Raw genomic sequence first — 25,285 nt, 5'->3', positions numbered from 1 at the left:
GCTGCAAGGTGGAATTGAAGAGGGCGGAGGTGGAGTCTGCCCAGCTCGACAAACAGGGCTAGGGACGAGAGAGTCCCTGTGAGACTCATCCACTGCCTCACTGAGCAACTGTTCCTCTTCAGCATGCTCATGATGCACTCTAGGGCTTGGCTTATCCTGGGTGCCGATGGAAAAGCCCGAAAACTCTGACTCTGAATTTCCATTCCCAGATACACGATGGATTGTGAGGGAATGAGTTGAGATTTTTCCAAATTGACTAATAGACCCAGGTCTCTGATAAGGTCTAAAGTCCAATGAAGATTCTCCAGACAACGACGACTCGAGGAGGCTCTCAACAGCCAGTCGTCTAGGTAGAGGGAGGCTCTGATGTTTGACAAGTGAAGGAATTTGGCTACATTCCTCATCAGAAGGGTAAAGACCATAGGAGCTGTGCTTAGGCCAAAACACAGGGCTTGGAATTGGTAGACGACCTTTCCGAAAACGAATCTTAGGAAAGGTTGGGAGTCTGGATGAATCGGAACGTGAAAATAAGCATCTTTCAAGTCCAATGAGACCATCCAGTCCTCCTGTCTGACCGCTGCCAAGACCGACTTGGTTGTCTCCATCGTGAACGTCAGCTTGGTGACATACTCGTTGAGAGCGCTGACGTCCAGCACAGGTCTCCAACCTCCTGTCTTCTTGGCCACAAGAAAGAGGCGGTTGTAGAAGCCCGGGGATTGATGGTCCCGGACTACAACCACAGCCTTCTTCTGCACAAGAAGCGACACCTCCTGGTGCAAAGCTAGCCTCTTGTCCTCCTCTTTGTAGTTGGGAGAGAGGTTGATGGGCGAAGTGGTCAGAGGTGGTTGAAGGAAGAATGGAATCCTGTAACCGAACCTCAGCCAACTGACAGACTGTGCGTCTGCACCTCTCATCTCCCAAGCTCGCCAGAAGGTCTTGAGTCTGGCTCCTACTGTCGTCTGGAGAATCGGAGAGTCAGTGTTTTCCTTTGGATGGCTTGGATCCTTTCCTGGACTTGCCTCTGTAAGAGTCTGGACGGGAGCTTCCTCGGCTGGGGGCTCTACCACGAAAGGGCGGTATGAATCTAGTCGCAGGGGTATCAGCCACTGGGGGGCGGTAAGTCTTAGGGGCTGAGGTGGTAGCCTTAGACTTACGAGCCGAAGAAGCTACAAGATCGTGCGTGTCCTTCTGTATCAAAGCAGCCGACAAATCTTTAATGAGCTCTTCGGGAAAAATAAACTTCGAAAGAGGAGCAAACAGAAGTTGTGAACGTTGGCAAGGGGTAATGCTGGCAGAAAGGAAAGAACACAGCTGTTCCCTTTTCTTCAAAACCCCTGATACAAACAAGGACGCTAGCTCGCCCGATCCATCTCTGATGGCCTTATCCATACAGGACATTAACAGCATGGCAGAATCTTTGTCCGTATGGGAGGTTTTCTTGCTGAGGGCCCCCAGGCACCAGTCGAGAAAATTAAACATTTCAAAAGCTCTAAACACTCCTTTAAGCAAGTGATCCAAGTCCGAGAAGGTCCAACACACTTTTGAGCGTCTCATAGCAGATCTTCGAGGCGAGTCTACCAGACTTGAGAAGTCAGCCTGGGCAGAGGCAGGTATTCCCAAGCCTGGTGCTTCCCCTGTGGCATACCAAACGCTCGCTTTCGAAGTGAGCTTCGTTGGAGGGAACATGAAGGAAGTCTTGCCAAGAAGTTGCTTAGACTGCAGCCATTCCCCTAAGATCCTAAAAGCCCTCTTGGAGGATCTAGCTAAGACAAGCTTGGTATAGGAAGACTGAGCTTGTTGCACTCCCAGCGAAAACTCAGATGGTGGAGAGCGGGGAATAGCTGAGACAAAATGGTCTGGATAAACCTCCCTGAGAAGAACCAAGACCTTGCGAAAATCAAGAGACTGTGGAGAGGGTCTGGATTCGTCCACGTCCGAAGAGGGATCAAGGTGTGCTTCCTCATCATCCGAAATCTCAACCCCAGAATGAGGCGACGGGATCGGAAACGAATGCTGAACCGCAGAGTCAGAACGAGCAGGAACAACAACAGAGGTGGAAGGAGGAGGTGCAGCAAGTTCCTGTTCCTGTGGTATAAGTGGAGCGTGAATAGATCGAGGCTGTGTAGAACAAGGTAAAGTTCCCGCAAGCAGAGATGTCTGAGGAGCAGGATCAGGGTGCACGGGTAGAGCTCGGTGCAGCAGCTGAGCAGACTGACTCACTGGTACAACATCGTACGCCTGGCAGATGGAGCTGCGACTGGGTGCAGCGAGTGCAGGCGGGTGCAGCACAGGCTGAACCGGTGCAGGAGGTTGGTGCACCACCGGTGCAGGCGGGTGCAGCAAAGGCTGAACGGGTGCAGGAGGTTGGTGCACCACCGGTGCAGGCGGGTGCAGCACAGGCTGAACCGGTGCAGGAGGTAGGTGCACCACTGGTGCAGGCGGGTGCAGCACAGGCTGAACGGGTGCAGGAGGTTGGTGCACCACCGGTGCAGGCGGGTGCAGCACAGGCTGAACCGGTGCAGGAGAAAGGTGTACCACAGGTGCAGGAGGTACAGCACTCTCAGCACGACACTCACGCATCAGGTCTGAAAGCTGAGCTTGCATGGACTGAAGCATAGACCACTTGGGATCAGCAGAGACAGTAGCAGACTGAGGCAAAGCCATAACAGTGGTTGCACCACCGGTGCAGCTCTGTTGTACCTTACTCCTCTTGGGCGGAGTACACTCGCTAGAAGACTGAGGCGAGTCAGAGCTGAGCCAACGACTGCAACCTGGCTGAGCACTCGAGGGTTGGACTCTGCGTTTAAGCGGTCTAGAGACCTGAGACCAACGTTTCTTCCCCGAGGGAAGATCAGCGGACGAGCGGAAGACGGGCTCAATCGTCTGCAAGTGGGAGTGACGGTCTGTGGAAGACACGCCCGCAACCACTGAGGATGATTCTGTGCGCCTAACAAGGCCTGCCGAACCCTTATGCCCTTCGACATTGCTTCTCCCCTGGGCTTGGGAGCTTGCAAGAGGTCCCGGACTGGGAGAACGACTGGCTCGCACAGAAAAATCCCCACGCACCACACTGGCACTAACACTAGTACAAGGCACTGCACCGACACTAGCACTCGTCACAGCACTGGCACTAACTTCACCCACTGCACTCTTGGCCTTCAACTCTTTCACTTCGGCCATCAGAGACTTATGGTCACTTACCACTGACTCTACCTTATCGCCTTAAGCCTGAATAGCACGTAAAACCACTGACATATCAGGCGGAGGGCACACAGTAGGTTCGGGGGTAGCCACTACAGGGGTAGGATCAGGAAGAGGATCATGAGATGAGGAAAATAAAGAAGAGTGAGAAGAACTCCTCCTAGCTCTAATTCTCTCTAACTTAGAAGAATACTTTAAAAGTCGGACAAAATCCAATTCCGAAAGACCGGCGCATTCCTCACATCGATTTTCTAACTGACAGGGTATGTCCCTACAGTCAGAACAAGCGGTGTGAGGATCTACCGAGACCTTCGGAATACGTCTATTGCAAGACCTACAACGTCTATGGGAGGGGGCTTGCGAAATGTCAGACATTTTGTTTTCAAGAGAAGTCAAAGGGAGATCCAAAAAACAAGCAAAAATTCGTTAACCGTTAAACTGAATTAAATAAAAGCTATCTAGCTAATATCAGAAGGTTTCCAGTAATGCGACAGCCGTAAATCAAAGAGAATACATCACCAAATAAGCGAGAATAAACTCGAAGACCATGAGCGTATCCCAGAACGTCTAGCCGGAGGCACGACAGAGGAATAATTGAGGAGGTGTCAACAAGAAGTACTTGAGTACCTGGCCACAGGTGGCGCTGTTAGTACACCCCCTTCTAGTATTGTGATAGCTGGCGTATCCCTCCTTAGATTTCTGTCGGGCAACGGAGTTGACAGCTACATGATTATCGGGTAAGTTTAATATTGAAAAATATGCCATAAAATGAACAAACAATTTTAATTATTTTCATTTCATCAAACAAAATTTGTAACTGATTACTTAATAATAACCAGTATCATCTTCAATTCCCTCTTAAATACAAAATAGCAACTTATTAAAAAAAAAAAAAAAAACTTCAGTGAAAAATAAACCTCGAATGTAACTGAATACAAGAATTCCTCAGCAAACTCCAATTCCTTGAGGATCTGTTCAGTCCAATTCCTTGAGGATCTGTTCAGTCCAATTCCTTGAGGATCTGTTCAGTCTAAATAGGAAAAAAATATTCTTCAAAAGTACACGAGAGGTATTTTTTGCCAAAAAATAATTAACACTTGTGTAAGACTGTTTCCACCAATGATAGCATTAATGTTCCAACTAAGAATAGTATTAATTGCTATAATCTCAATACATTAATCAGATCCAGTACAAGTGAAAATAGTTTACCAATCAATTTAGAAAAATAATTTCTGGGGCGACCTGTGACGGCCGGTGAAAGAAGTCCTTCTTTGCACTTTTCTGATATAAATCTTCCAAATATACCAGAGAAAGATAAAAGCATGGAATGCAGAGGTTACTACCCTCGCGCGAGCACCTTGTGGGTGTCTTGTATACAACAGGGGCGTGTGAAAACCACTATTCACAGGCTGTCTTCCATTTAGATAATTCCTTCATCAAAGGGAAGGGCCGTAACAGGCCCTAGAGAACCAGTTGGGCCACGCCACCGACACCTAACATAGAAAAATAATTTATACGAAGAGTAACTTAAAAAAGCAGCTGAATTTTGATCATTATACTGTATATAGGTTATGATCTGAATACTCACCTGCTGTTCACCTTTCTTCTTCTGCATAGCTATCTCTTTTCTATGTCTGCTATTAAAGAATTAAAAATATTTCCCTCAATCCCTCACCCTAGCAGCCTTCCCCACCCCCTAGTATAATATGCCTGGGCACGTCATCTGTGGCTTTCTCTTGTAAACAATCTACGTGTGGATCTCTCCATATTTGCTGTCGATTTTCTCCCCATTTTTACAAACATAATGGAAACAATCTATATAAATAGGACATGAGTCTTTTTATAGTTTATTTATGACATATTTGTTGTTGATGTTGTTAATAGTTTATATATGACATGTGTGTTTTGACCTTGTTACTTATTTTAGAATGATTTATTGTTAATTTGTTCTCTTCATTTATTTATTTCCTTATTTCCTTTCCTCACTGGGCTATTTTTCCCTGTTGGAGACCCTGGGCTTATAGCATCTTGCTTTTCCAACTAGGGTTGTAGCTTAGATAGTAATAATAATAGTAATAATAATAATAATAATAATTTAAATAAAACCTGACCAATGCGCCAAGCACATCATTTAAATGACGAAGAAGTAATTGACTTACCTGACCCAATGAATCAAAACCATCCATTTGGTTCAGCAGCTCCATCAAAGTTCTCTGAATCTCTCGATCGGCCGAAGTACCTTCTGAAAAGCGCCTACCCCCAATGGCATCAATCTCATCCATGAAAATGATGCACGGCTGATGATCACGAGCATAGTTGAACATTTCCCTAATCAGACGGGCGGACTCCCCGATATACTTATCCACAATGGCACTGGACACAACCTGTAAGAGGAGAAAACAATTACCATTTCTGGGTCGACCTGTGACGCCCGGTGAAAAGAGTCCTTCTTAACCCTTTTACCCCCAAAGGACGTACTGGTACGTTTCACAAAAGCCATCCCTTTACCCCCATGGACGTACCGGTACGTCCTTGCAAAAAAATGCTATAAAAATTTTTTTTTTTCATATTTTTGATAATTTTATGAGAAAATTCAGGCATTTTCCAAGACAATGAGACCAACCTGACCTCTCTATGACAAAAATTAAGGCTGTTAGAGCAATTTAAAAAAATATATACTGCAAAATGTGCTGGGGAAAAAATAACCCCTTGAGGGTTAAGGGTTGGAAATTTCCAAATAGCCTGGGGGTAAAAGGGTTAAAGAAATAAAAAAACAGATAAAAATCCAACCTTTAGGAAGTTGCAGTCAAGCTGAGAAGCCACAGCTCGGGCGAGAAGTGTCTTGCCTGTGCCAGGGGGACCGTAGAGCAAACAGCCCTTTGGCGGTGAAATACCAACGCGTTGGAAAAGCTCTGGATTTAATAATGGCAATTCAATAACCTGAAATAAAATTCACAAAGGCAGAAATTAAAATATAGAACAAATTGTATCAACAAGGTACAAAATGTAACTACAAAATTACTAAATGCATATACTCTGATCTTTACCAACATAGTTACAATAACAAAAAAGGCATTCAAAGTTTTTTAATATTATAAACAGAAAAAAATGTGAATAATTTTAACTAATACAAAACTCAAGGAAACTTTAATTAAACTTCTGAGACTCCTAAATCATAGCAAATACAACACTTTCAAGTCATATACAATTAAGTCATCGGGCAAGATCATAAACCTTAAGACCATCACATAAATCATGAGAATTTTGTAAAATGGTCTCTCAAACTATGAAAATAAATCACAAAAACTAACAGAAAACTGATGCTTTGAAAAAGAAAAAATCTATCTGTCTCTTACCTCTCTCAATTCACGGATCTGCTCAGCCAAACCACCAATTTGGTTGTAGGTGACATCACCAGGATCTTCATGACTCATGTTGTAAACTAGTGGATCGACTTCCCGGGGTAAATATCGCATGATTGTGAGAGTCGTCATGTCCAATGCCACGCGCGTTCCTGACTACAGTAGAAGGGGAAAACATACACATGAAATCCTCTTCTTCAATTGCTATACATACATACATATACCAAGGCACTTCCCCCAATTTAGGGGGGTAGCCGACATCAACAAATGAAACAAAACAAAAAAGGGGACCTCTACTCTCTACGTTCCTCCAGCCTAACAAGGGACTCAACCGAGTTCAGCTGGTACTGCTAGGGTGCCACAGCCCACCCTCCCACATTATCCACCACACTATTCAAATATCTTTGCATCTTTACAACTGATTGGCCAATGTCTATCGCCAGTATGCAGAGAAAAGATAATTCCTGACAATTGATTTGCTTACTTGTAATCATCATGAACTTTACAAATGTGATTTCTTACTGACAGTCTTAAACAAAGGTTAATTATAACACTAAAAAGTCAAGAATTAGGAAATTTTTCATGTAATATCTTTCAAATTATTAATTTTCAATTTTCCTTTGGACATTTATGAGATATAATGTACATTACAGTATACTATCTTAGCATAATTTATTCATACAAAAACTATTCTTAGACATTTCTACATCATAAATCTATTTACACAGTATCAAAACCTCATCACCATAACCTCACCTTAAGCTTGGCCTTGTCAAGCTGCCTTCTGCAACCAACAACATATCTTGGCCCATTTGTTGCCTTTACAATGAACTTTTCTTCGGTCAGCTGCTTGAGAACCTCTCCTACGATCTGTCCTACACTCTGAAGGGCTTTTAAGTCATTCTCACTTTTGTCATACTGCTTGTCCAGTTCCTTCTTCTCTTCACGATCTGAAAAGAGGGTAACACGGAGAATCAACAAACTGCTTAATGTCCTTTCGATATTTGGCCATAACTGGGCAGTTGTATATTTAACATTGTACTGTATACAGTACATAGCATGTTTGCTATCCTCAGGAATAACAACAGATTTTGTAACACACAATAAATGTCTCTTGTCTGACACTTAACCCTTTTACCCCCAAAGGACGTACTGGTACGTTTCACAAAAGCCATCCCTTTACCCCCATGGACGTACCGGTACGTCCTTGCAAAAAAAATGCTATAAAAATTAGTTTTTCATATTTTTTGATAAGTTTTTGAGAAAATTCAGGCATTTTCCAAGAGAATGAGACCAACCTGACCTCTCTATGACAAAAATTAAGGCTGTTTGAGCAATTTAAATAAAATATACTGCAAAATGTGCTTGGAAAAAAATAACCCCCTGGGGGTTAAGGGTGGGAAATTTCCAAATACCCCGGGGGTAAAAGGGTTAATGTCCTTTCGATATTTGGCCATAACTGGGCAGTGTGTATATCTAACAATTTATATATAGCATGTTTGCTACCCTATGGAATAACAAGAGATTTGTAACAAAATAAATGCCTCTTGTCTGTGACACTTGAAAACTCCGAACACAATGCTTTATAAGGGTAGAAGGGACTCTCTAGCTATAGTAAGCATCTCTTTTAAAAGGACACTCCAAATTCAAGCTATTATTCTCTAGTCTTGGGTAGTGCCATAGCCTCTGTACCATGGTCTTTCACTGACTTGGGGTACGGATCTCTTGCTTGAGGGTATACTTGGACACACTCTTCTATCTTATTTCTCTTCCTCTTGTTTTTTTTTTAAATTTTTATAGTTTATATGTGAAAGATTTGTGGTGATGTTGCTGTTCTTAAAATATTTCATTGTAATTGTTAATGACTTTTGTAATTTCCCTATTTCCTTTCCCCATTGGGATATTTTCCCTGTTGGACCCCATGGGCTTATAGTATTCTGCTTTTCCAACTAGGGTTGTAGCTCAGCAAGTAATAATAATAATAATAATAATAATAATAATAATAATAATATCTTGGTAGGAGACCCTCCTTCAAACAGGTAGAGTTAAATACTATGGCTGCATCGGCAGAATTCAATTTCTTGTCCAATTTCTCGATTCTTCGGACAATTCTTTTTTCAGGATTGCTACATTCAGCTAGCAAGTTGGCGAAGCTCATCAGGGTGAAGGATACAAATCAGGTTAAGGCTGATGTAATTAATACAAGTACAAGTAATACTCGAAAATTACAACAGGTAAAGTCAGGAGTGGGTTGCGACGCGTTTCGGAACAGCTTGCTCCGTCTTCAGGCGAGAAGTGAGGCTCTGGCTAGATCTGGGTCCTTATATATCCCGGCTCTGGTTCGTAGAGAGGGGACTCGAATTTTGATTAGTCGAGCGGAGGTTGTAAGTTCGGGTGGCAGATGTACGACGATCTCGGCTCGGCCTCCCAGGCTGAGAGGTAGGAAGGAATCCTGGATCCTGATTGGTAGTATCTAAGCAATGAAAGCTTAGGCTCTTGGCGTTTTCAATGCTTTGAAGACAATGATGTCATCAGAAGGCATAAAAATGCATACCAAAATATTTTATAGCAGTAAATTATGTTGACCTTGGGTAAATAAGCTGGAGAACATAAGCTGCCTTGATCGGTGATTGTCGAGTCCTTCTTTTACTTCAGAGTATGGGGCTCTTAAGACGCCTATGTAGGATGCGGTCATATGATCGAAAAGTTGGACACCAAACAAACAAATTGTATTATTAAATCAAGATACCCTAGAATTATTCTTATGAGGTAAAAGATCGTCAGGGATCAACATCTATGAATAATGTGCTGGCATTAGTGTGGTTGAATTATGCACCGTCTTTCTAGTGCTAGTCCTTTGCGGTTGATTTAACGGAGCCTTTGTAGGGTGACGGCCAGATCCCGTAGAAAACGGGAATATTCTGAACTGTAGCCGTCGTTCTAAAAACGATTTTGGCGGGAGAAGCTAACTTAGAAATCCCACCTAACCTATGCTAAAAGCCGTATCCTTACCCAGGGAGGCTTCGCCCCTCCGGACCCCCCCCCCCCCCCCTTTCACAACAGTTTCCTTACCTACGAGTACGACGGGAGAAGCTAACTTAAAAAACCCACCTAACCTATGCTAAAAGCCGTGTCCTTACCCAGGGGGGCTGCCCCCCCCCCCCTTACACAACATATTTAAGATCCGTAGACCATTTCCAAATGTTTTTATTCTATACAAGATAACAGTCGGAGCGATAATAAGCAAATTAGGACGCTTGGCCGTAGCGCTACAAACTACCCAATTTAACAATCCATTAATTATGGTAAAAGTCCCTTTTTACGAATATTGTGATAACTTAAAGTATAACTGGGGTGTAACTATGATGATTGCTATGCCCCATAACGCTCTTATTTTCTACCGTATCGCTATGAGTACGGCAGTCTAAGGGGGTAACAGCCCAGTTAGGTAAGTAGGTTATATTAAGTGGTGTTCTATGCACTGGGGAGGTTCTGTCCGTTATTATACAAAGGCTCCGTAAAACTAATGGTAGACCCTCCTGGTTTTATCTTATATTACCACAATTTTTCCAAAATGTTTTTAATACGCATACAGTATTTTAACCCTTTTACCCCCAGGCTCTTTGGAAATTTCCAACCCTTAACCCCCAGGGGGTTATTTTTTTCCCAGCACATTTTGCAGTATATTTTTTTTTAAATTGCTCTAACAGCCTTAATTTTTGTCATAGAGAGGTCAGGTTGGTCTCATTCTCTTGGAAAATGCCTAAATTTTCTCAAAAAAATTATCAAAAATATGAAAAAAAAAAAAATTTATAGCATATTTTTGCAAGGACGTACTGGTACGTCCATGGGGGTAAAGGGATGGGTTTTGTGAAACGTACCAGTACGTCCTTTAGGGGTAAAAGGGGTTAATAAATCATTGCTACTGTAGTACAGTACATTCATTCAAACCCATAACCATGAATCACTGGATAATGATATTGAAGGTAAACAAATTCTAAGTTTGCATAATTGATAACTAACACCAAAATACTAGGCTATGGGGCTAAAGCACGTAACGAAACCTGTTCCACTTGCCAGAACATAGGGGCGACGAGATAATGTTAGATCATGCGTAAGCGAGCATGCAGCAGAACAAAAACCAATGAATCACTAGCTCAATTAAGTAACGAGTTATTTGGAATAAGATGAACACTGCTACGAACGACTCCAAAAATAACGGGATGGAAAATCACGTTCTATGCGTCCAGAAGTCCTGGCCCAAAAAAAAAGATCGTGTTTTGACCATGTTTACTATTTATTGGTTTTGATTAGAGTGACTTTTTAATACGATGACTGGTTTTTATGACGATGACTGGCAGAAAAAAGTTTGAAAAAGTTAATCTAAAAACCATACCATTTGACTGCTAAATGGTATATTTTAAGGTGTTTTGAAAATAATTGATGATGATACCTAGCGCGAAATCATAGACTTTCAGTTATGGTTGTCGCTCCAGCATAAATGAAAAACTAAGGATTTCAGCCAGCCAGAAATCATTATAAATAATTTCAAAGATACTTATAGTTACACCACACTATATTCATGTTTTTTAAAGCCGTAATTGACTTTGTTCCAATATAGAAATTTACTGGCCTCCTATTTATCTCGGAGCCATTGTAGGGTGACGGCCAGATCCCGTAGAAAACGGGAATATTCTGAACTGTGGCCGTCGTTCTAAAAACGATTTCGGCGGGAGAAGCTAACTTAAAAACCCACCTAACCTATGCTAAAAGCCGTACCCTTACCCGGCACCCCCCCTTCCACAACAGTTTCCTTACCTACGAGTACGACGGGAGAAGCTAACTTAAAAAACCCACCTAACCTATGCTAATAGCCGTGTCCTTACCCAGGGGGGCTCCGCCCCCCCGGACCCCCCCTTACACAACATATTTAAGATCCGTAGACCATTTCCAAACATTTTTATTCTATACAAGATAACAGTCGGAACGATAATAAGCAAATTAGGACGCTTGGCCGTAGCGCTACAAACTACCCTTTAACTCCATCAAAGATATGTCTTAATTAAAATACCACCACCAATGGGTCTCAACGTGCCTTTACCAGTGGGGGGGTTTATTATATTAAAAGTTAAGGTACAACCCTAGTTGGAAAAGCAGGATGCTATAAGGGTAATACTTTGGTAGAGTCCCTCACAGTCATTACCGCTTGCCAGTACATAGGCACTTGATGTTTTTCTTTTTCCACAAGCGAAGCGAGCACAGGGCACAGCAAAGGCCATTAGATTTTGGTAATATTTCAATAGAGTCTAATGGTTTTAGCTATCCCGTGCGCTCGCTTCGCTCACAAAAAAAAAAAAAAAAAAAAACATCAAGTGCTTATGTACTGGCAAGCGGTAATGGGTGGGTAGGAATCTACCGACGATATAGAGTCCAATGGTTTTTGCTACGCCGTGCGCTCGCTCCGCTTACAAAAACACAACAAAAACAAAGCGCTTAGGTACTGGCAAGCGGTAATGGGTGGGTAGGAATCTACCGACGATATAGAGTCCAATGGTTTTTGCTACGCCGTGCGCTCGCTCCGCTTACAAAAACACAACAAAAACAAAGCGCTTAGGTACTGGCAAGCGGTAATGGGTGGGTAGGAATCTACCGACGATATGGAGCCTAAAGGTTTTTGCTACGCCGCGCGCTCGCTCCGCTCACAAAAAAAAAAAAAAAAAAAACATCAAGTGCTTATGTACTGGCAAGCGGTAATGGGTGGGTAGGAATCTACCGACGATATAGAGTCCAATGGTTTTTGCTACGCCGTGCGCTCGCTCCGCTTACAAAAACACAACAAAAACAAAGCGCTTAGGTACTGGCAAGCGGTAATGGGTGGGTAGGAATCTACCGACGATATAGAGTCCAATGGTTTTTGCTACGCCGTGCGCTCGCTCCGCTTACAAAAACACAACAAAAACAAAGCGCTTAGGTACTGGCAAGCGGTAATGGGTGGGTAGGAATCTACCGACGATATAGAGTCCAATGGTTTTTGCTACGCCGTGCGCTCGCTCCGCTTACAAAAACACAACAAAAACAAAGCGCTTAGGTACTGGCAAGCGGTAATGGGTGGGTAGGAATCTACCGACGATATGGAGCCTAAAGGTTTTTGCTACGCCGCGCGCTCGCTCCGCTCACAAAAAAAAAAAAAGAAAAAACATCAAATGCTTATGTACTGGGGGATGTGTGTAGGATGGCGGCCACCTGCATGTATGATAGCGGCCGCCTTATTTTCAACTTTATCGGAAACTTGTATAGAATATTAACTGTTCAGAATGTTATAAATATCCAGGGTAAGTACTTACTATACCGATATACAAAGATTTTGAAAACCATCTAATTCGACGTGAAATTTATAAGTCGAACGAGCTCTGTACCTTGCCACGCAGTTTCTCGCTCCCATAGTTCCTAGAATTCCCTATAGATGACGTTCTGATCGAATCAACAGCGCCATAGCGGCGGAATTCTGAATTATTAATCGGCCGCGGCAATTTGAAACGACCCAATGGGACCCCACTTGACCTGGGGATTAACTAGGATTAACTTTTTCACCCAATCATAACTCATTTTTTCTAAAAATTCAAATACGGAAACGGGAGCACCCATCGAGGGTCGGAAATGCTCATTCTTTACCCACGCGGCGCGATGGCAACTAACCAGTGTGTAGATACTTGTGAATCTTTTTTCAATTCAGTCAATCCTAGTATGTTGAGGATTATGAACTTTACAACAAGTGCTGAGTTTACAAAATATTTATATAAAATGGGACTTTTAGGCGACTTTTCCGGCATTTGTGCAAAATGTCATATCGGTGAAATGCGCTACAAGTATGATGGAAAATCGGCGAATAGTGGAAAAGCTAAGTTTTTTTGGCGTTGTTCATATAGTTATTGCCGAAAGAAGATCGCCCCTAACCACGGTAGCTTTTTTTCACGATCAAAGCTACCGTACGAAGATGTGTTTGTTATATTAGCAAGTTTTATTTATGGTTTTTCTCAGAACCAGATTCTCCCTATGTACAAAAAGTTTGCCTCTCACACACTAGTCCTAAAAGTGCCCCTCCAACGTGCCCTCCCCAAAAGAAGAAGAAGTTGTCTCTCGGCAGAAAGCCAATATCAGTTGAAAACTCGGACTTCAGTGACTTTGAATAAGTAGGGGGCCGTTGTAGAGGTTACGAATAAACCCGCAAGCTGAACAGGAAATATGTTATTTTCATTAGTAAAATAAATTTTTGAATATACTTACCCGATAATCATGTAGCTGTCAACTCCGTTGCCCGACAGAATTCTACGGACGGGATACGCCAGCGATCGCTATACAAGAGGGGGGTGTACTCACCAGCGCCACCTGTGGCCAGGTACTGCAGTACTTCTTGTTGACACCACCTCAATTTTTCCTCGGTCCACTGGTTCTCTATGGGGAGGAAGGGTGGGTCAATTAAATCATGATTATCGGGTAAGTATATTCAAAAATTTATTTTACTAATGAAAATAACATTTTTCAATATTAATCTTACCCGATAATCATGTAGCTGATTCACACCCAGGGAGGTGGGTGAAAACCAGTGTACATGTATATCAAGAAGCTAAGTATCCCGTATTTCATATTATCAGTTATTCAAAATAACAATGAAATTATAAGTACCTGGTAAGGAAGTCGACTTGAACCATTACTCTGCCTTTAATAAGTTCGTCTTCCTTACTGAGCGCAGCGTTCCTCTTAGGAGGCTGAACAACTCTAAGGTGCTGAAGTATAAAGGGCTGCAACCCATACTAAAGGACCTCTACACAACCTCTAACCTAGGCGCTTCTCAAGAACGAATTGACCACCCGCCAAATCAACTAGGATGCGAAAGGCTTCTTAGCCTACCGTAACAACCCAAAAACAACAATAAAAGCATTCAAGAGAAAGGTTAAAAAAAAGGTTATGGGATTAAGGGAATGTAGTGGCTGAGCCCTCACCTACTACTGCACTCGCTGCTACGAATGGTCCCAGGGTGTAGCAGTTCTCGTAAAGAGACTGGACATCTTTGAGATAAAATGATGCAAACACTGACTTGCTCCTCCAATAGGTTGCATCCATAATACTCTGCAGAGAACGGTTCTGTTTGAAGGCCATCGAAGTAGCTACAGCTCTCACTTCGTGGGTCCTTACCTTCAGCAAAGCAAGGTCTTCATCCTTCATGTGAGAATGGGCTTCTCTAATCAGAAGCCTTATGTAATACGAAACTGCGTTTTTGGACATAGGCATCGAAGGTTTCTTGATGGCACACCATAAGGCCTCTGATTGTCCTCGTATAGGTTTTGACCTTTTAAGATAGTACTTTAGAGCTCTGACAGGGCAAAGAACTCTCTCTAGCTCGTTACCCACCATGTTGGAAAGGCTAGGAATTTCGAACGATCTAGGCCAAGGACGTGAAGGAAGTTCATTTTTTGCCAAAAACCCGAGCTGTAAGGAACATGTTGCTGTTTCGGATGTGAATCCTATGTTCCTGCTGAAGGCGTGAACCTCACTAACTCTTTTGGCTGTTGCAAGGCAGACGAGGAAAAGAGTTTTGAGAGTAAGGTCTTTGAAAGAGGCTGACTGGAGAGGTTCAAATCTAGGAGACATAAGGAACCTTAAGACTACGTCTAGATTCCAGCCTGGAGTGGACAAGCGACGTTCTTTAGAGGTCTCGAAAGACTTAAGGATGTCCTGTAGATCCTTGTTGGAGGAAAGATCCAAGCCTCTGTGGCGGAAAACTGATGCCAACATACTTCTGTACCCTTTGATCGTAGGAGCCGAAAGAGATCTAACATTCCTAAGATGTAACAGGAAGTCAGCAACTTGGGTTACAGAGGTATTGGTAGAGGAAACTGCATTGGCTCTGCACCAGCTTCGGAAGACTTCCCACTTGGATTGATAGACTCTACGAGTGGATATCCTCCTTGCTCTGGCAATCGCTCTGGCTGCCTCCTTCGAAAAGCCTCTAGCTCTAGAGAGTCTTTCGATAGTCTGAAGGCAGTCAGACGAAGAGCGTGGAGGCTTGGGTGTACCTTCTTTACGTGAGGTTGACGTAGAAGGTCCACTCTTAGAGGGAGAGTCCTGGGAACGTCGACCAGCCATTGCAGTACCTCTGTGAACCATTCTCTTGCAGGCCAAAGGGGAGCAACCAACGTCAGCCGTGTCCCTTCGTGAGAGACGAACTTCTGAATAACTCTGTTGATGATCTTGAACGGCGGGAATGCATATAGATCGAGATGGGACCAATCCAGCAGAAAAGCATCCACGTGAACTGCTGCCGGGTCTGGAATTGGGGAACAGTACAATGGGAGCCTCTTGGTCATGGAGGTGGCGAACAGATCTATCGTTGGCTGACCCCACAAGGTCCAAAGTCTGTTGCACACGTTCTTGTGAAGGGTCCATTCTGTGGGGATGACTTGACCCTTCCTGCTGAGGCGATCTGCCGAGACATTCATATTGCCCTGAATGAATCTCGTTACCAGCGTGAGGTTTAGACTTCTTGACCAAATGAGGAGGTCCCTTGCTATCTCGTACAGCTTCCTCGAATGAGTCCCTCCCTGCTTGGAGATGTATGCCAAGGCTGTGGTGTTGTCGGAGTTCACCTCCACCACCTTGTTTAGCAGGAGGGACTTGAAGTTCATTAAGGCCAGATGTACTGCCAACAACTCCTTGCAATTGATGTGAAGCATTTCCTGTTCCTTGTTCCATGTTCCCGAGCATTCCTGTCCGTCCAAGGTCGCGCCCCAGCCCGAGTCTGATGCGTCCGAATAGAGATGAAGATTGGGGGTCTGAACAGCTAACGAGAGACCCTCCTTGAGAAGGATGTTGCTCTTCCACCACATGAGAGTAGTCTTCATCTCTTTGGTAACAGGAATAGAGACCGCTTCGAGCGTCATATTCTTGTCCCAGTGAGCTGCTAGATGGAATTGAAGGGGGCGGAGGTGGAGTCTCCCTAACTCGGTGAACAGGGCTAACGATGACAGGGTCCCTGTTAGACTCATCCACTGTCTCACCGAGCATCTGTTCCTCTTCAGCATGCTCAGTATGCACTCTAGGGCTTGGTTGATTCTTGGGGCCGACGGAAAAGCCCGAAAAGCTTGACTCCGAATCTCCATTCCCAGGTAAACGATGGTTTGGGAAGGAATAAGCTGGGACTTCTCTAAGTTGACCAAAAGACCCAGTTCCTTGGTCAAGTCCAAAGTCCAACTGAGACTCTCCAGACAGCGACGACTTGTGGGGGCTCTTAACAGCCAGTCGTCTAAATAAAGGGAGGCTCTGATGTCCGCCAAGTGGAGGAATTTCGCAATATTCCTCATCAGTCGCGTAAACACCATAGGTGCCGTGCTTAGGCCAAAACACAGGGCTTGGAATTGGTACACAACCTTTCCAAAAACGAATCTCAGAAAAGGTTGGGAGTCTGGATGAATGGGGACGTGAAACTAGGCGTCTTTCAGATCCAACGAGACCATCCAGTCCTCCTGCCTGACCGCTGCTAGGACCGACTTTGTCGTCTCCATAGTGAACGTCTGCTTGGTGACATAAGCATTGAGCGCACTGACGTCCAGCACCGGTCTCCAACCTCCTGTCTTCTTGGCCACCAGAAAGAGACGGTTGTAGAAGCCCGGGGATTGATGATCCCGGACTATCACCACTGCCTCCTTCTGTAACAGGAGCGACACCTCTTGATGTAACGCTAGCCTCTTGTCCTTTTCCTTGTAGTTGGGAGAGAGGTTGATGGGAGAAGTGGTCAGAGGGGGATTGCGGCAGAATGGTATCCTGTAACCCTCCCTTAGCCACTTGACAGACTGGGCGTCTGCACCTCTTCTTTCCCAAGCTTGCCAGAAGATCTTGAGTCTGGCTCCTACAGCTGTCTGGAGAGGAGGAGAGTCAATGTTTGCTTTTCGAAGACTTGGTACCTTTCTTGGACCTGCCCCTGTGACCGTCTGGGCGGGTACCTCCTCGGCTGGGGGCTCTGCCACGAAAGGGCGGAATAAATCTGGTAGCAGGAGTATCAGCCACTGGGGTGCGGTAAGTTCTAGGAACTGAAGGAGCAACCTTAGCCTTCCGTGCTGAAGAGGCCACAAGGTCATGCGTGTCCTTCTGAATAAGAGCCGCAGACAATTCCTTGATAAGATCCTCAGGAAACAGGAACTTAGAAAGAGGAGCAAAAAGTAACTGTGACCTTTGGCAAGAGGTGATACCAGTGGAAAGGAAGGAGCAAAGTTGTTCCCTTTTCTTGAGGACTCCCGATACAAACATAGAGGCAAGTTCGCCGGAACCATCGCGAATTGCTTTGTCCATACAGGACATGATCAGCATGGCCGAGTCTTTGTCAGATGGGGCAGTCTTCTTGCTCAAGGCCCCCAGGCACCAGTCGAGAAAATTAAAAATTTCAAAGGCGCGAAAGACTCCCTTTAAGAAGTGGTCCAGGTCAGAAAAGGTCCAGCAGACCTTAGAGCGTCTCATAGCCGACCTTCGTGGAGAGTCAACCAAACTTGAGAAGTCAGCCTGGGCAGAGGCAGGGACCCCCAAGCCTGGTTCCTCTCCTGTGGCATACCAGACGCCCGCCTTAGAAGTCAGCTTAGGAGGTGGAAACATAAAAGACGTCTTTCCCAGTTGCTGCTTGGACTGCAACCAATCCCCTAACATTCTCAAAGCTCTCTTTGAAGATCTAGCGAAGACGAGCTTAGTGTAGGCAGACTTAACAGGTTGCATGCCTAGAGAGAACTCGGATGGAGGAGAGCGAGGGGTAGCAGAAACAAAGTGATCCGGGTATAACTCTCTGAACAGAGCCAGGACCTTGCGAAAGTCAATGGAGGGTGGCAATGACTTGGGTTCCTCCACATCAGATGAAGGATCATCCAGGTGAGCAGCTTCATCCTCAGAAACCTCATCACCTGAGGGTTGAGAAGCGAGAGGTAAAGTTAAAGCGGTATGCTGAATGGCTGAATCCTGAAGAGCGGGTGCATGCGCACTTGCGGATTCATCCTCAAGTCTCTGTTGAAGAGGATGAGGGCTGGTAATGACAAAGTCATGAGGCTGGGATGAAGGAGGTTCTGCGGAGGTCTGAGGAGCAAGCGTGGTGAGAGGTGACTGTTGTAAAACATGAGGCTCATGCTGCATAGACTGCTCAAGCTGAGGCGAAAGTGGTAGATGCATGCGTTGAGGTGGCTGACTCATAGCATGAGGTTCCTGCCTCAAGAGTTGCGCTTGCTTCAAGGGTTGAGGTGGCTGCGCAGAGAGAGGCTCTTGTCTCACGAGTTGAGGTTCTTGAGGTGCTTGCCTCGAGAGTTGAGGTTCTCGCCTCGAGGAAAGTGGAGGTGGCTGCTGCGAGAGTTGAGGTGGCTGCCTCAAGGATGGTAGAGGTTGTCGTACCTCAAGAGGTTGCTGCCTCGAGGATGGTTGTAATGCAAGAGACTCCTGCCTCAAGGGTAGAGGAGGTTGTTGTAAAGCATAAGGTTCCTGCCCCCAGTGTTGAGGAGGTTGCCGCGTGGTAAGAGGCTCCTGCCTCAAGGAAAGTGGAGGTTGCTGCACAGCGCTGGTATCTGGCAACTCCCAACGCGGCAGCTCACGCATGGAGGTAGCTTGAGGAACCTCAACATCATACGTCTGGCAGATTGGACTGCGCAGAGGAGGAGGAGCGCTCGCAGGAGGTGTATTAACCTTCTCTGCCTGAAACTCCCGCATCAACACCGCAAGCTGCGACTGCATAGTCTGCAGCATAGCCATCTTAGGATCAACAGAAGTTGAGGTCTGTTGAGGCATTGCTTTAACAGAAGTTGAGGTCTGTTGAGGCATCGCCTTACCTCTCTTAGGAGGCGTGCAGTCACCTGATGACTGCGGCGAGTCCGAGCTAGCCCAATGGCTACACCCGGGCTGTTGGACTCGCGCGGTCTGGACTTTACGCTTAAGAGGTCTTGAGACCTGAGTCCAGCGTTTTCTCCCAGAAAAATCTTCTGCAGACGAGGAAATTAAGGGCTCAATCGTCTGAGAGTGGAAGTGACGATCTCTATAAGATACGCCCGCAACCACTGAGGATACTACTGTGCGCCGATCAAGGCCTGCCGAACCCTTTTGCCCTTCGACATTGCTTCTCCCCTGGGCTTGGGAGCTTGCAAGAGGTCCCGGACTGGGAGGACGACTGGCACGCACAGAAGTATCCTCACGCGCAACACTGACACTGACACTAGCACTAGGCACAGCACTGGCACTACCACTTCCCACTGCACTTTTCACTTTAAGTTCCTTGACGTCTGCCAAGAGGAACTTGTGGTCACTCACTACCGACTCCACTTTATCACCTAAAGCCTGAATGGCACGTAAAACATCCGACATATCAGGCTGAGCACTAATAGTAGGTTCGGGGGTAGCCACTACAGGGGGAGGAAAAGGATGAGGATCATGGGGGGATGAATAAAGCAAAGAGCGAGCCGAACTCCTCCTAACTCTCTCCCTCTCTAACTTAGTCGTATATTTAAGGAATTGAATAAAATCAAATTCCGAAAGACCGGCACATTCCTCACATCGATCATCCAACTGGCAGGATTTTCCCCGACAGTCGGAACAAACGGTGTGAGGATCAACCGAGGCCTTCGGAAGATGCCTAACACAAGTGCTAACTCTACATCGTCTTTGGGTAGGAGCTTGTGAATGGTCGGACATCTTGAAACAGAGAACAGTCAAAGGGGGTTTCCAAAATAAAGCAAAGATCGTTATACCATTAATCAAAATTAATCCAAAAGCTATCTAAGCTAAGGGAAAAGCTTCCTGTATAGCGAAAGCTGAAATCTCAGAGCAATACTTCACCAAAACCGTGAACAAAGACTCCAAAATTATAAGCGTATCCATGTAGGTCTTGCCGGAAGCACGACAGAGGAAAAATTGAGGTGGTGTCAACAAGAAGTACTGCAGTACCTGGCCACAGGTGGCGCTGGTGAGTACACCCCCCTCTTGTATAGCGATCGCTGGCGTATCCCGTCCGTAGAATTCTGTCGGGCAACGGAGTTGACAGCTACATGATTATCGGGTAAGATTAATATTGAAAAAATGTAAGTACAACCCTCTCCGTTTCTGGTTTGTGTGATCGCGGCCACATGTATGCATGATGTCGGCCGATTAAGAATATGCTTGTGTGTATGAGTGATAGCGGCCACATGTATGTATGATGATTTCCGATTAAGAATAGGCAAGTGTAAGGGGGGTCGCAGGGGGGCGGTAGCCCCCCCGTTTATGTGTTTAAGAATAATTATACGGCTATGTACGGGGGGTCGCAGGGGGGCGTTAGCCCCCCCCGTTAAGGAGAGACACGTGTTGTAGGTAAGGTTAGGTGGGCCCATTCAAGTTAGGCAGTGTTCTATTCTAGAGTTTTGGCAGAACATTCTGTTGTAGAACAACGGCCACGTCTTACGAAGGGTTAGAAAACGGGAAGAAATTCCCGTTTTCTATGTCCGCGGGAGGACCTGGCCGCTGATCTACAAAGGCTCCTGTACTGGCAAGCAGTAATGGGTGGGTGGGAATCTACCGAAATATTACCCCTACTACAACTAATGTTAGTGTGTCCGCAATTCTACAAACTACCTACGCTGTCCAAATTTAAATAAAAAACAATCCATAATATAACTGGAATAAGCTTACATATATCCCAACCTATAGCAACAGTATCTGCGTATCTTAAGTTCCGTAACAAACCCAGCAGAAAGATTGGCAAACCTTGACCCCCAGACTAGAACATAATTCACCGACCCTTATTTCAACCGGCAAATTAAACCTCAAAATACATTCACTTACATTTCCTGAGCTTGGAATCAACTTCTCGATGCTCAATTAACCTTCTCCTGTAATCAGCAATGCACTGTTCTTTGTCATTACTCATTTTGATACCTTTTAACGAACGTGCTAATGTAAACAAAGTAGAGTGACTGGCACTTGATAGCAGGGTGACCAGCAGTGTTGCCAGATGGGTTAGTATAAAAATCCCCAAAACTCATAAAATATCCCCAAAACAACCTAAAAATCCCCATTTCCACAAATATGTTCTCCTCTGTCTTGATCACGCAGGCTTTACTAAAATAGAAATTACTCAATATACTTCATATAAGCGCAAGCAAATCAATTGCAACAATATAAAAGTTTACTCGTCTTTTTTTCTTCATAGAAATTTGAACAGAATATCCCCATCAGACACCCAAAATCCCAAACTCTAGGGATAAATCCCCATACCTGGCAACACTGGTTACCAGATCCACTGGGTTATCATACATGAACCTTAAAATTATCGTTTTATCAACCTAAATTATCGTACACACTTTGAATAAGATTATTAAGGAGTAAAATATATAGCTTATTTCAAGGTATTTTAGTAATAGTGACCTGAAAACTATTAATCCTGAATACAAATGCTAGCGAAATAACTGATAACGATACAGAGCAAAATATTAACTGGAAAGGAATTATTTTTTCATACACCAAGGCCCGCCAGAACAGACCTTTAGTGTTTGATGGAGGGCGAGAAATAAACCTCTAAAAGTAAAAGTAAGTAGTAAGTAGTATAATTGCTTAATCAAACACACACACACACACACACACACACACACACACACACACACACACACACACACACACATACATTGTATATACCCAAGGTATGTATCGTACATCGTACCGGACCCGAAATAATCGTACACACTTTGAACAAGATTATTAAGGAGTAACATATATAGCTTATTTCAAGGTATTTTAGTATAATTGCTTAATCAAACACACACACATACATTGTATATACCCAAGGTATATATCGTACATCGTACCGGACCCGAAATAATCGTACATGTACAATAATTATCGTACGAATGGCAACCCTGCTTGATGATTATTAAGGAGTAACATATATAGCTTATTTCAAGGTATTTTAGTATAATTGCTTAATCAAACACACACACACACACACACACACATACATTGTATATACCCAAGGTATGTATCGTACATCGTACCGGACCCGAAATAATCGTACATGTACGATAATTATCGTACGAATGGCAACCCTGCTTCACGTAAATATTATATATAAAATTGTAAATGTTCTCTTCTTCAAGTCTAAACTACATAAATAATTGTTATTATAGATTAATTAACCATATAACAATTTATTCTAGGTATGATTTGCAAATATGCAAGTCATGACTAATCATAGATTAGTGATCTAAGATATCAATGAATAGAATGGTAACATTATACTGATTTTTCTAAAATAGTTGTAACAGTTGAATATCTATCTATCTATCTATCTATCTATCTATATCTATATCTATATCTATATCTATATCTACAAAACAATGTTATGAGTAAAGTTTGAAAATACATATACAAAATGTAAAGTAAACTATGTGAAGAGGAAGAATAAACTATGATACGTTTCTTATTGGACTCCATAAAAATTATTTTACAGATAAAATAACACCTATAAAAGGAAGATATTATATTATATGTTTGGATAGACAATGAGTTAAACATTTAAATTGTGGAAAGAATTTAGAATTGTAGAAAGCCATGAAGGAAATGTAACATACAAAAGCTAAGGCCCCTAAAATTATTGGACTATTCTAAGTCATTAAAAGAGTTACTTCTCCAATAAAACACTGGACTAAGTCAAAGAAAGTTACTTCCATTGAAAACTGAATAAAAGAAAAATATATTCCTCCCATGGCGTAGAAACCTAACAATTGCAATATGGAGAGTTATAGTTAGGATGGACAGCAAAAAGGAAGCAATATATACCTGTAAATAATTCTTAATTTTATTATCACAGAAAGCTTTTTAACTATTTCATCAATTCATATCCAATGTGATGTATTTTAACTAGTTTTCACCATAAATTATTAGATTCATTTAGACTAACAAGATTCTGAAATTTTCAACTTAATTTTCTGAAGCTAGTTAAACTCTATTTTCATGAAATACCTTATTTGAATACCTACATAGGGAATATCACAATATTTTCATGTTGGTATTATTTTTAGATTAATTTTCCTCATACTTCATCTTTAAGAAACATGAGTTTTGCTTTTGAAATACTGCAGTTATGTTCATTTCGCTCTTAAATTTGTTTTCTCATCCACGCCCCGAGGCAGTGCCAAGGGGTCAAACAATTTTAAGAGGGCTGGATGAATGAACGGCAATGATGTCATTAGTGCAAAAACCCGTTGGAGCCCTTGGACTTATAGCATCTTGCTTTTCCAACTAGGGTTGTAGCTTAGCTAGTAATAATAATAATAATAATAATAATAATAATAATAATAATCAGATCCTGCTTAGGCCATGGTGTCTCTTACTTGTTTACCAGGTCAAGACTGAATAGCAAAGTTGAAAACCTATGTTTAAACACTTGACTCCAGTCAGTCAAACTTTTGTGATCAAGGTCTAACAGCAGCAGCACCCGTAATCTCAGAAATTCACCCGTTCCCTTTATAACTCCATTAAAGCATTTACAAAGACCTTATGATACAACTTTTTTCACCATTACAAAAACATCAGACTATATTGATAGTTATGTGAAAAACAATTCTTTTCTATATTAAAGTCACTTTTCTAAAATTTTATGGGGTATTTTATCAATATCAAAACATCAATTTGTAATTAAGCTACATTTAACCTAATCGAGGTTCTTAAGAGTACAGTGGAGTACGGGATGTTAAGCATACTCTAATTCTCAACAAATTGCTTCTAGCTCTCGGAATGTACTATACTGTATTGTAATATACTTAAAGTCCCGGATGGATAAACAACCCTTCATCTTCCCTATTTAAAAAAAAACAAATTTCTAATTGGAACTTTAATCTAATTAGAGATACATGTAGCTAATGCTGCTGAAACATAGGGAACAAATGTACTATACTCTGTTTTCTAGAAGCTCTCTACCAGTGAACACTTGCAAAGGATCTCCACAAGAGAGGCTATGGCACTAAGACTAGAGAACAATGGTTTCATTTTGGAGTGTTTCTCATAGAAGAGCTACTTAGTATAGCTAAGGAGTCTCTTCAACCCTTACCAAGAGGAAAGTAGCCCCTGAACAATTAAAGTGCAGTAGTTAACACCTTGAGCGAAGCAGCAGCATTCTTATGGAATGTTAAGCCTACTGGCTAATAAATTACATGTACAGTACAATAGATTAAAATTCTTTTATTCAAGCAAGTCAACGATTGTACCTCCAGTTCTCTCTTTTGGCGCTATTTCTTTCTTTCTGCATCATAAAATTTCTTCCGTGGATGAAAATAAAGTAGTTTAACTTTCAAAAGTCAATGATCCCGAATTATTTTATCCCCACAGATATCACTTATAACCTAACAAGAAGGTTGTTGCACACAACTATATGCTGTGCAAATATCTAGTTAAAAAATTCAATATTTCAAACAAAATGAAAATAATGTACAATAGATAAATCAAATCTTTATTCTTTGAGAAATAAAATTTAAAAAACTTAAATTTTTTTTCTAAATATTTCATCTAAGAATAAAATTATTGAAATAATACACTACAGATACAGTAGTTAAAAGGGATTTTGATGAAGGAAAAATCTATTTCTGGGGAGAGACCTGTGGCGCCCGGTGAAAAGAGTCCTTCTTATATATCTTTTCTGATAAAACCTTCCAATTATACCAGAGAAAGATAAAAGCATGGAATGC

General features: G+C 43.0%; 1 protein-coding gene across 1 annotated transcript in view; it reads right to left on the bottom strand.

The window, feature by feature from the left end:
- Positions 1–21,550, bottom strand: part of LOC137614412 (26S proteasome regulatory subunit 10B-like) — a 42,049-nt gene extending 20,499 nt beyond the window's left edge. Inside the window, exons 1-5 of the mRNA XM_068344213.1 lie at positions 21,393–21,550; positions 7,320–7,513; positions 6,558–6,719; positions 5,992–6,141; positions 5,361–5,585 (exon numbers count right to left, since the gene is read on the bottom strand). Coding sequence (XP_068200314.1) covers positions 5,361–5,585; positions 5,992–6,141; positions 6,558–6,719; positions 7,320–7,513; positions 21,393–21,477 — 816 coding nt within the window. The 5' untranslated portion in view covers positions 21,478–21,550. The remainder of the gene's footprint in view (positions 1–5,360; positions 5,586–5,991; positions 6,142–6,557; positions 6,720–7,319; positions 7,514–21,392) is intronic.
- Positions 21,551–25,285: the final 3,735 nt, after the last annotated feature.

Source organism: Palaemon carinicauda, chromosome 20 (assembly GCF_036898095.1).
Source record: "Palaemon carinicauda isolate YSFRI2023 chromosome 20, ASM3689809v2, whole genome shotgun sequence".
NCBI classification, from domain to species: Eukaryota; Metazoa; Arthropoda; class Malacostraca; order Decapoda; family Palaemonidae; genus Palaemon; species Palaemon carinicauda.
The sequence above is the reverse complement of the archived record's forward strand: the minus strand, read 5'-3'. Positions and strand labels throughout refer to the sequence as shown.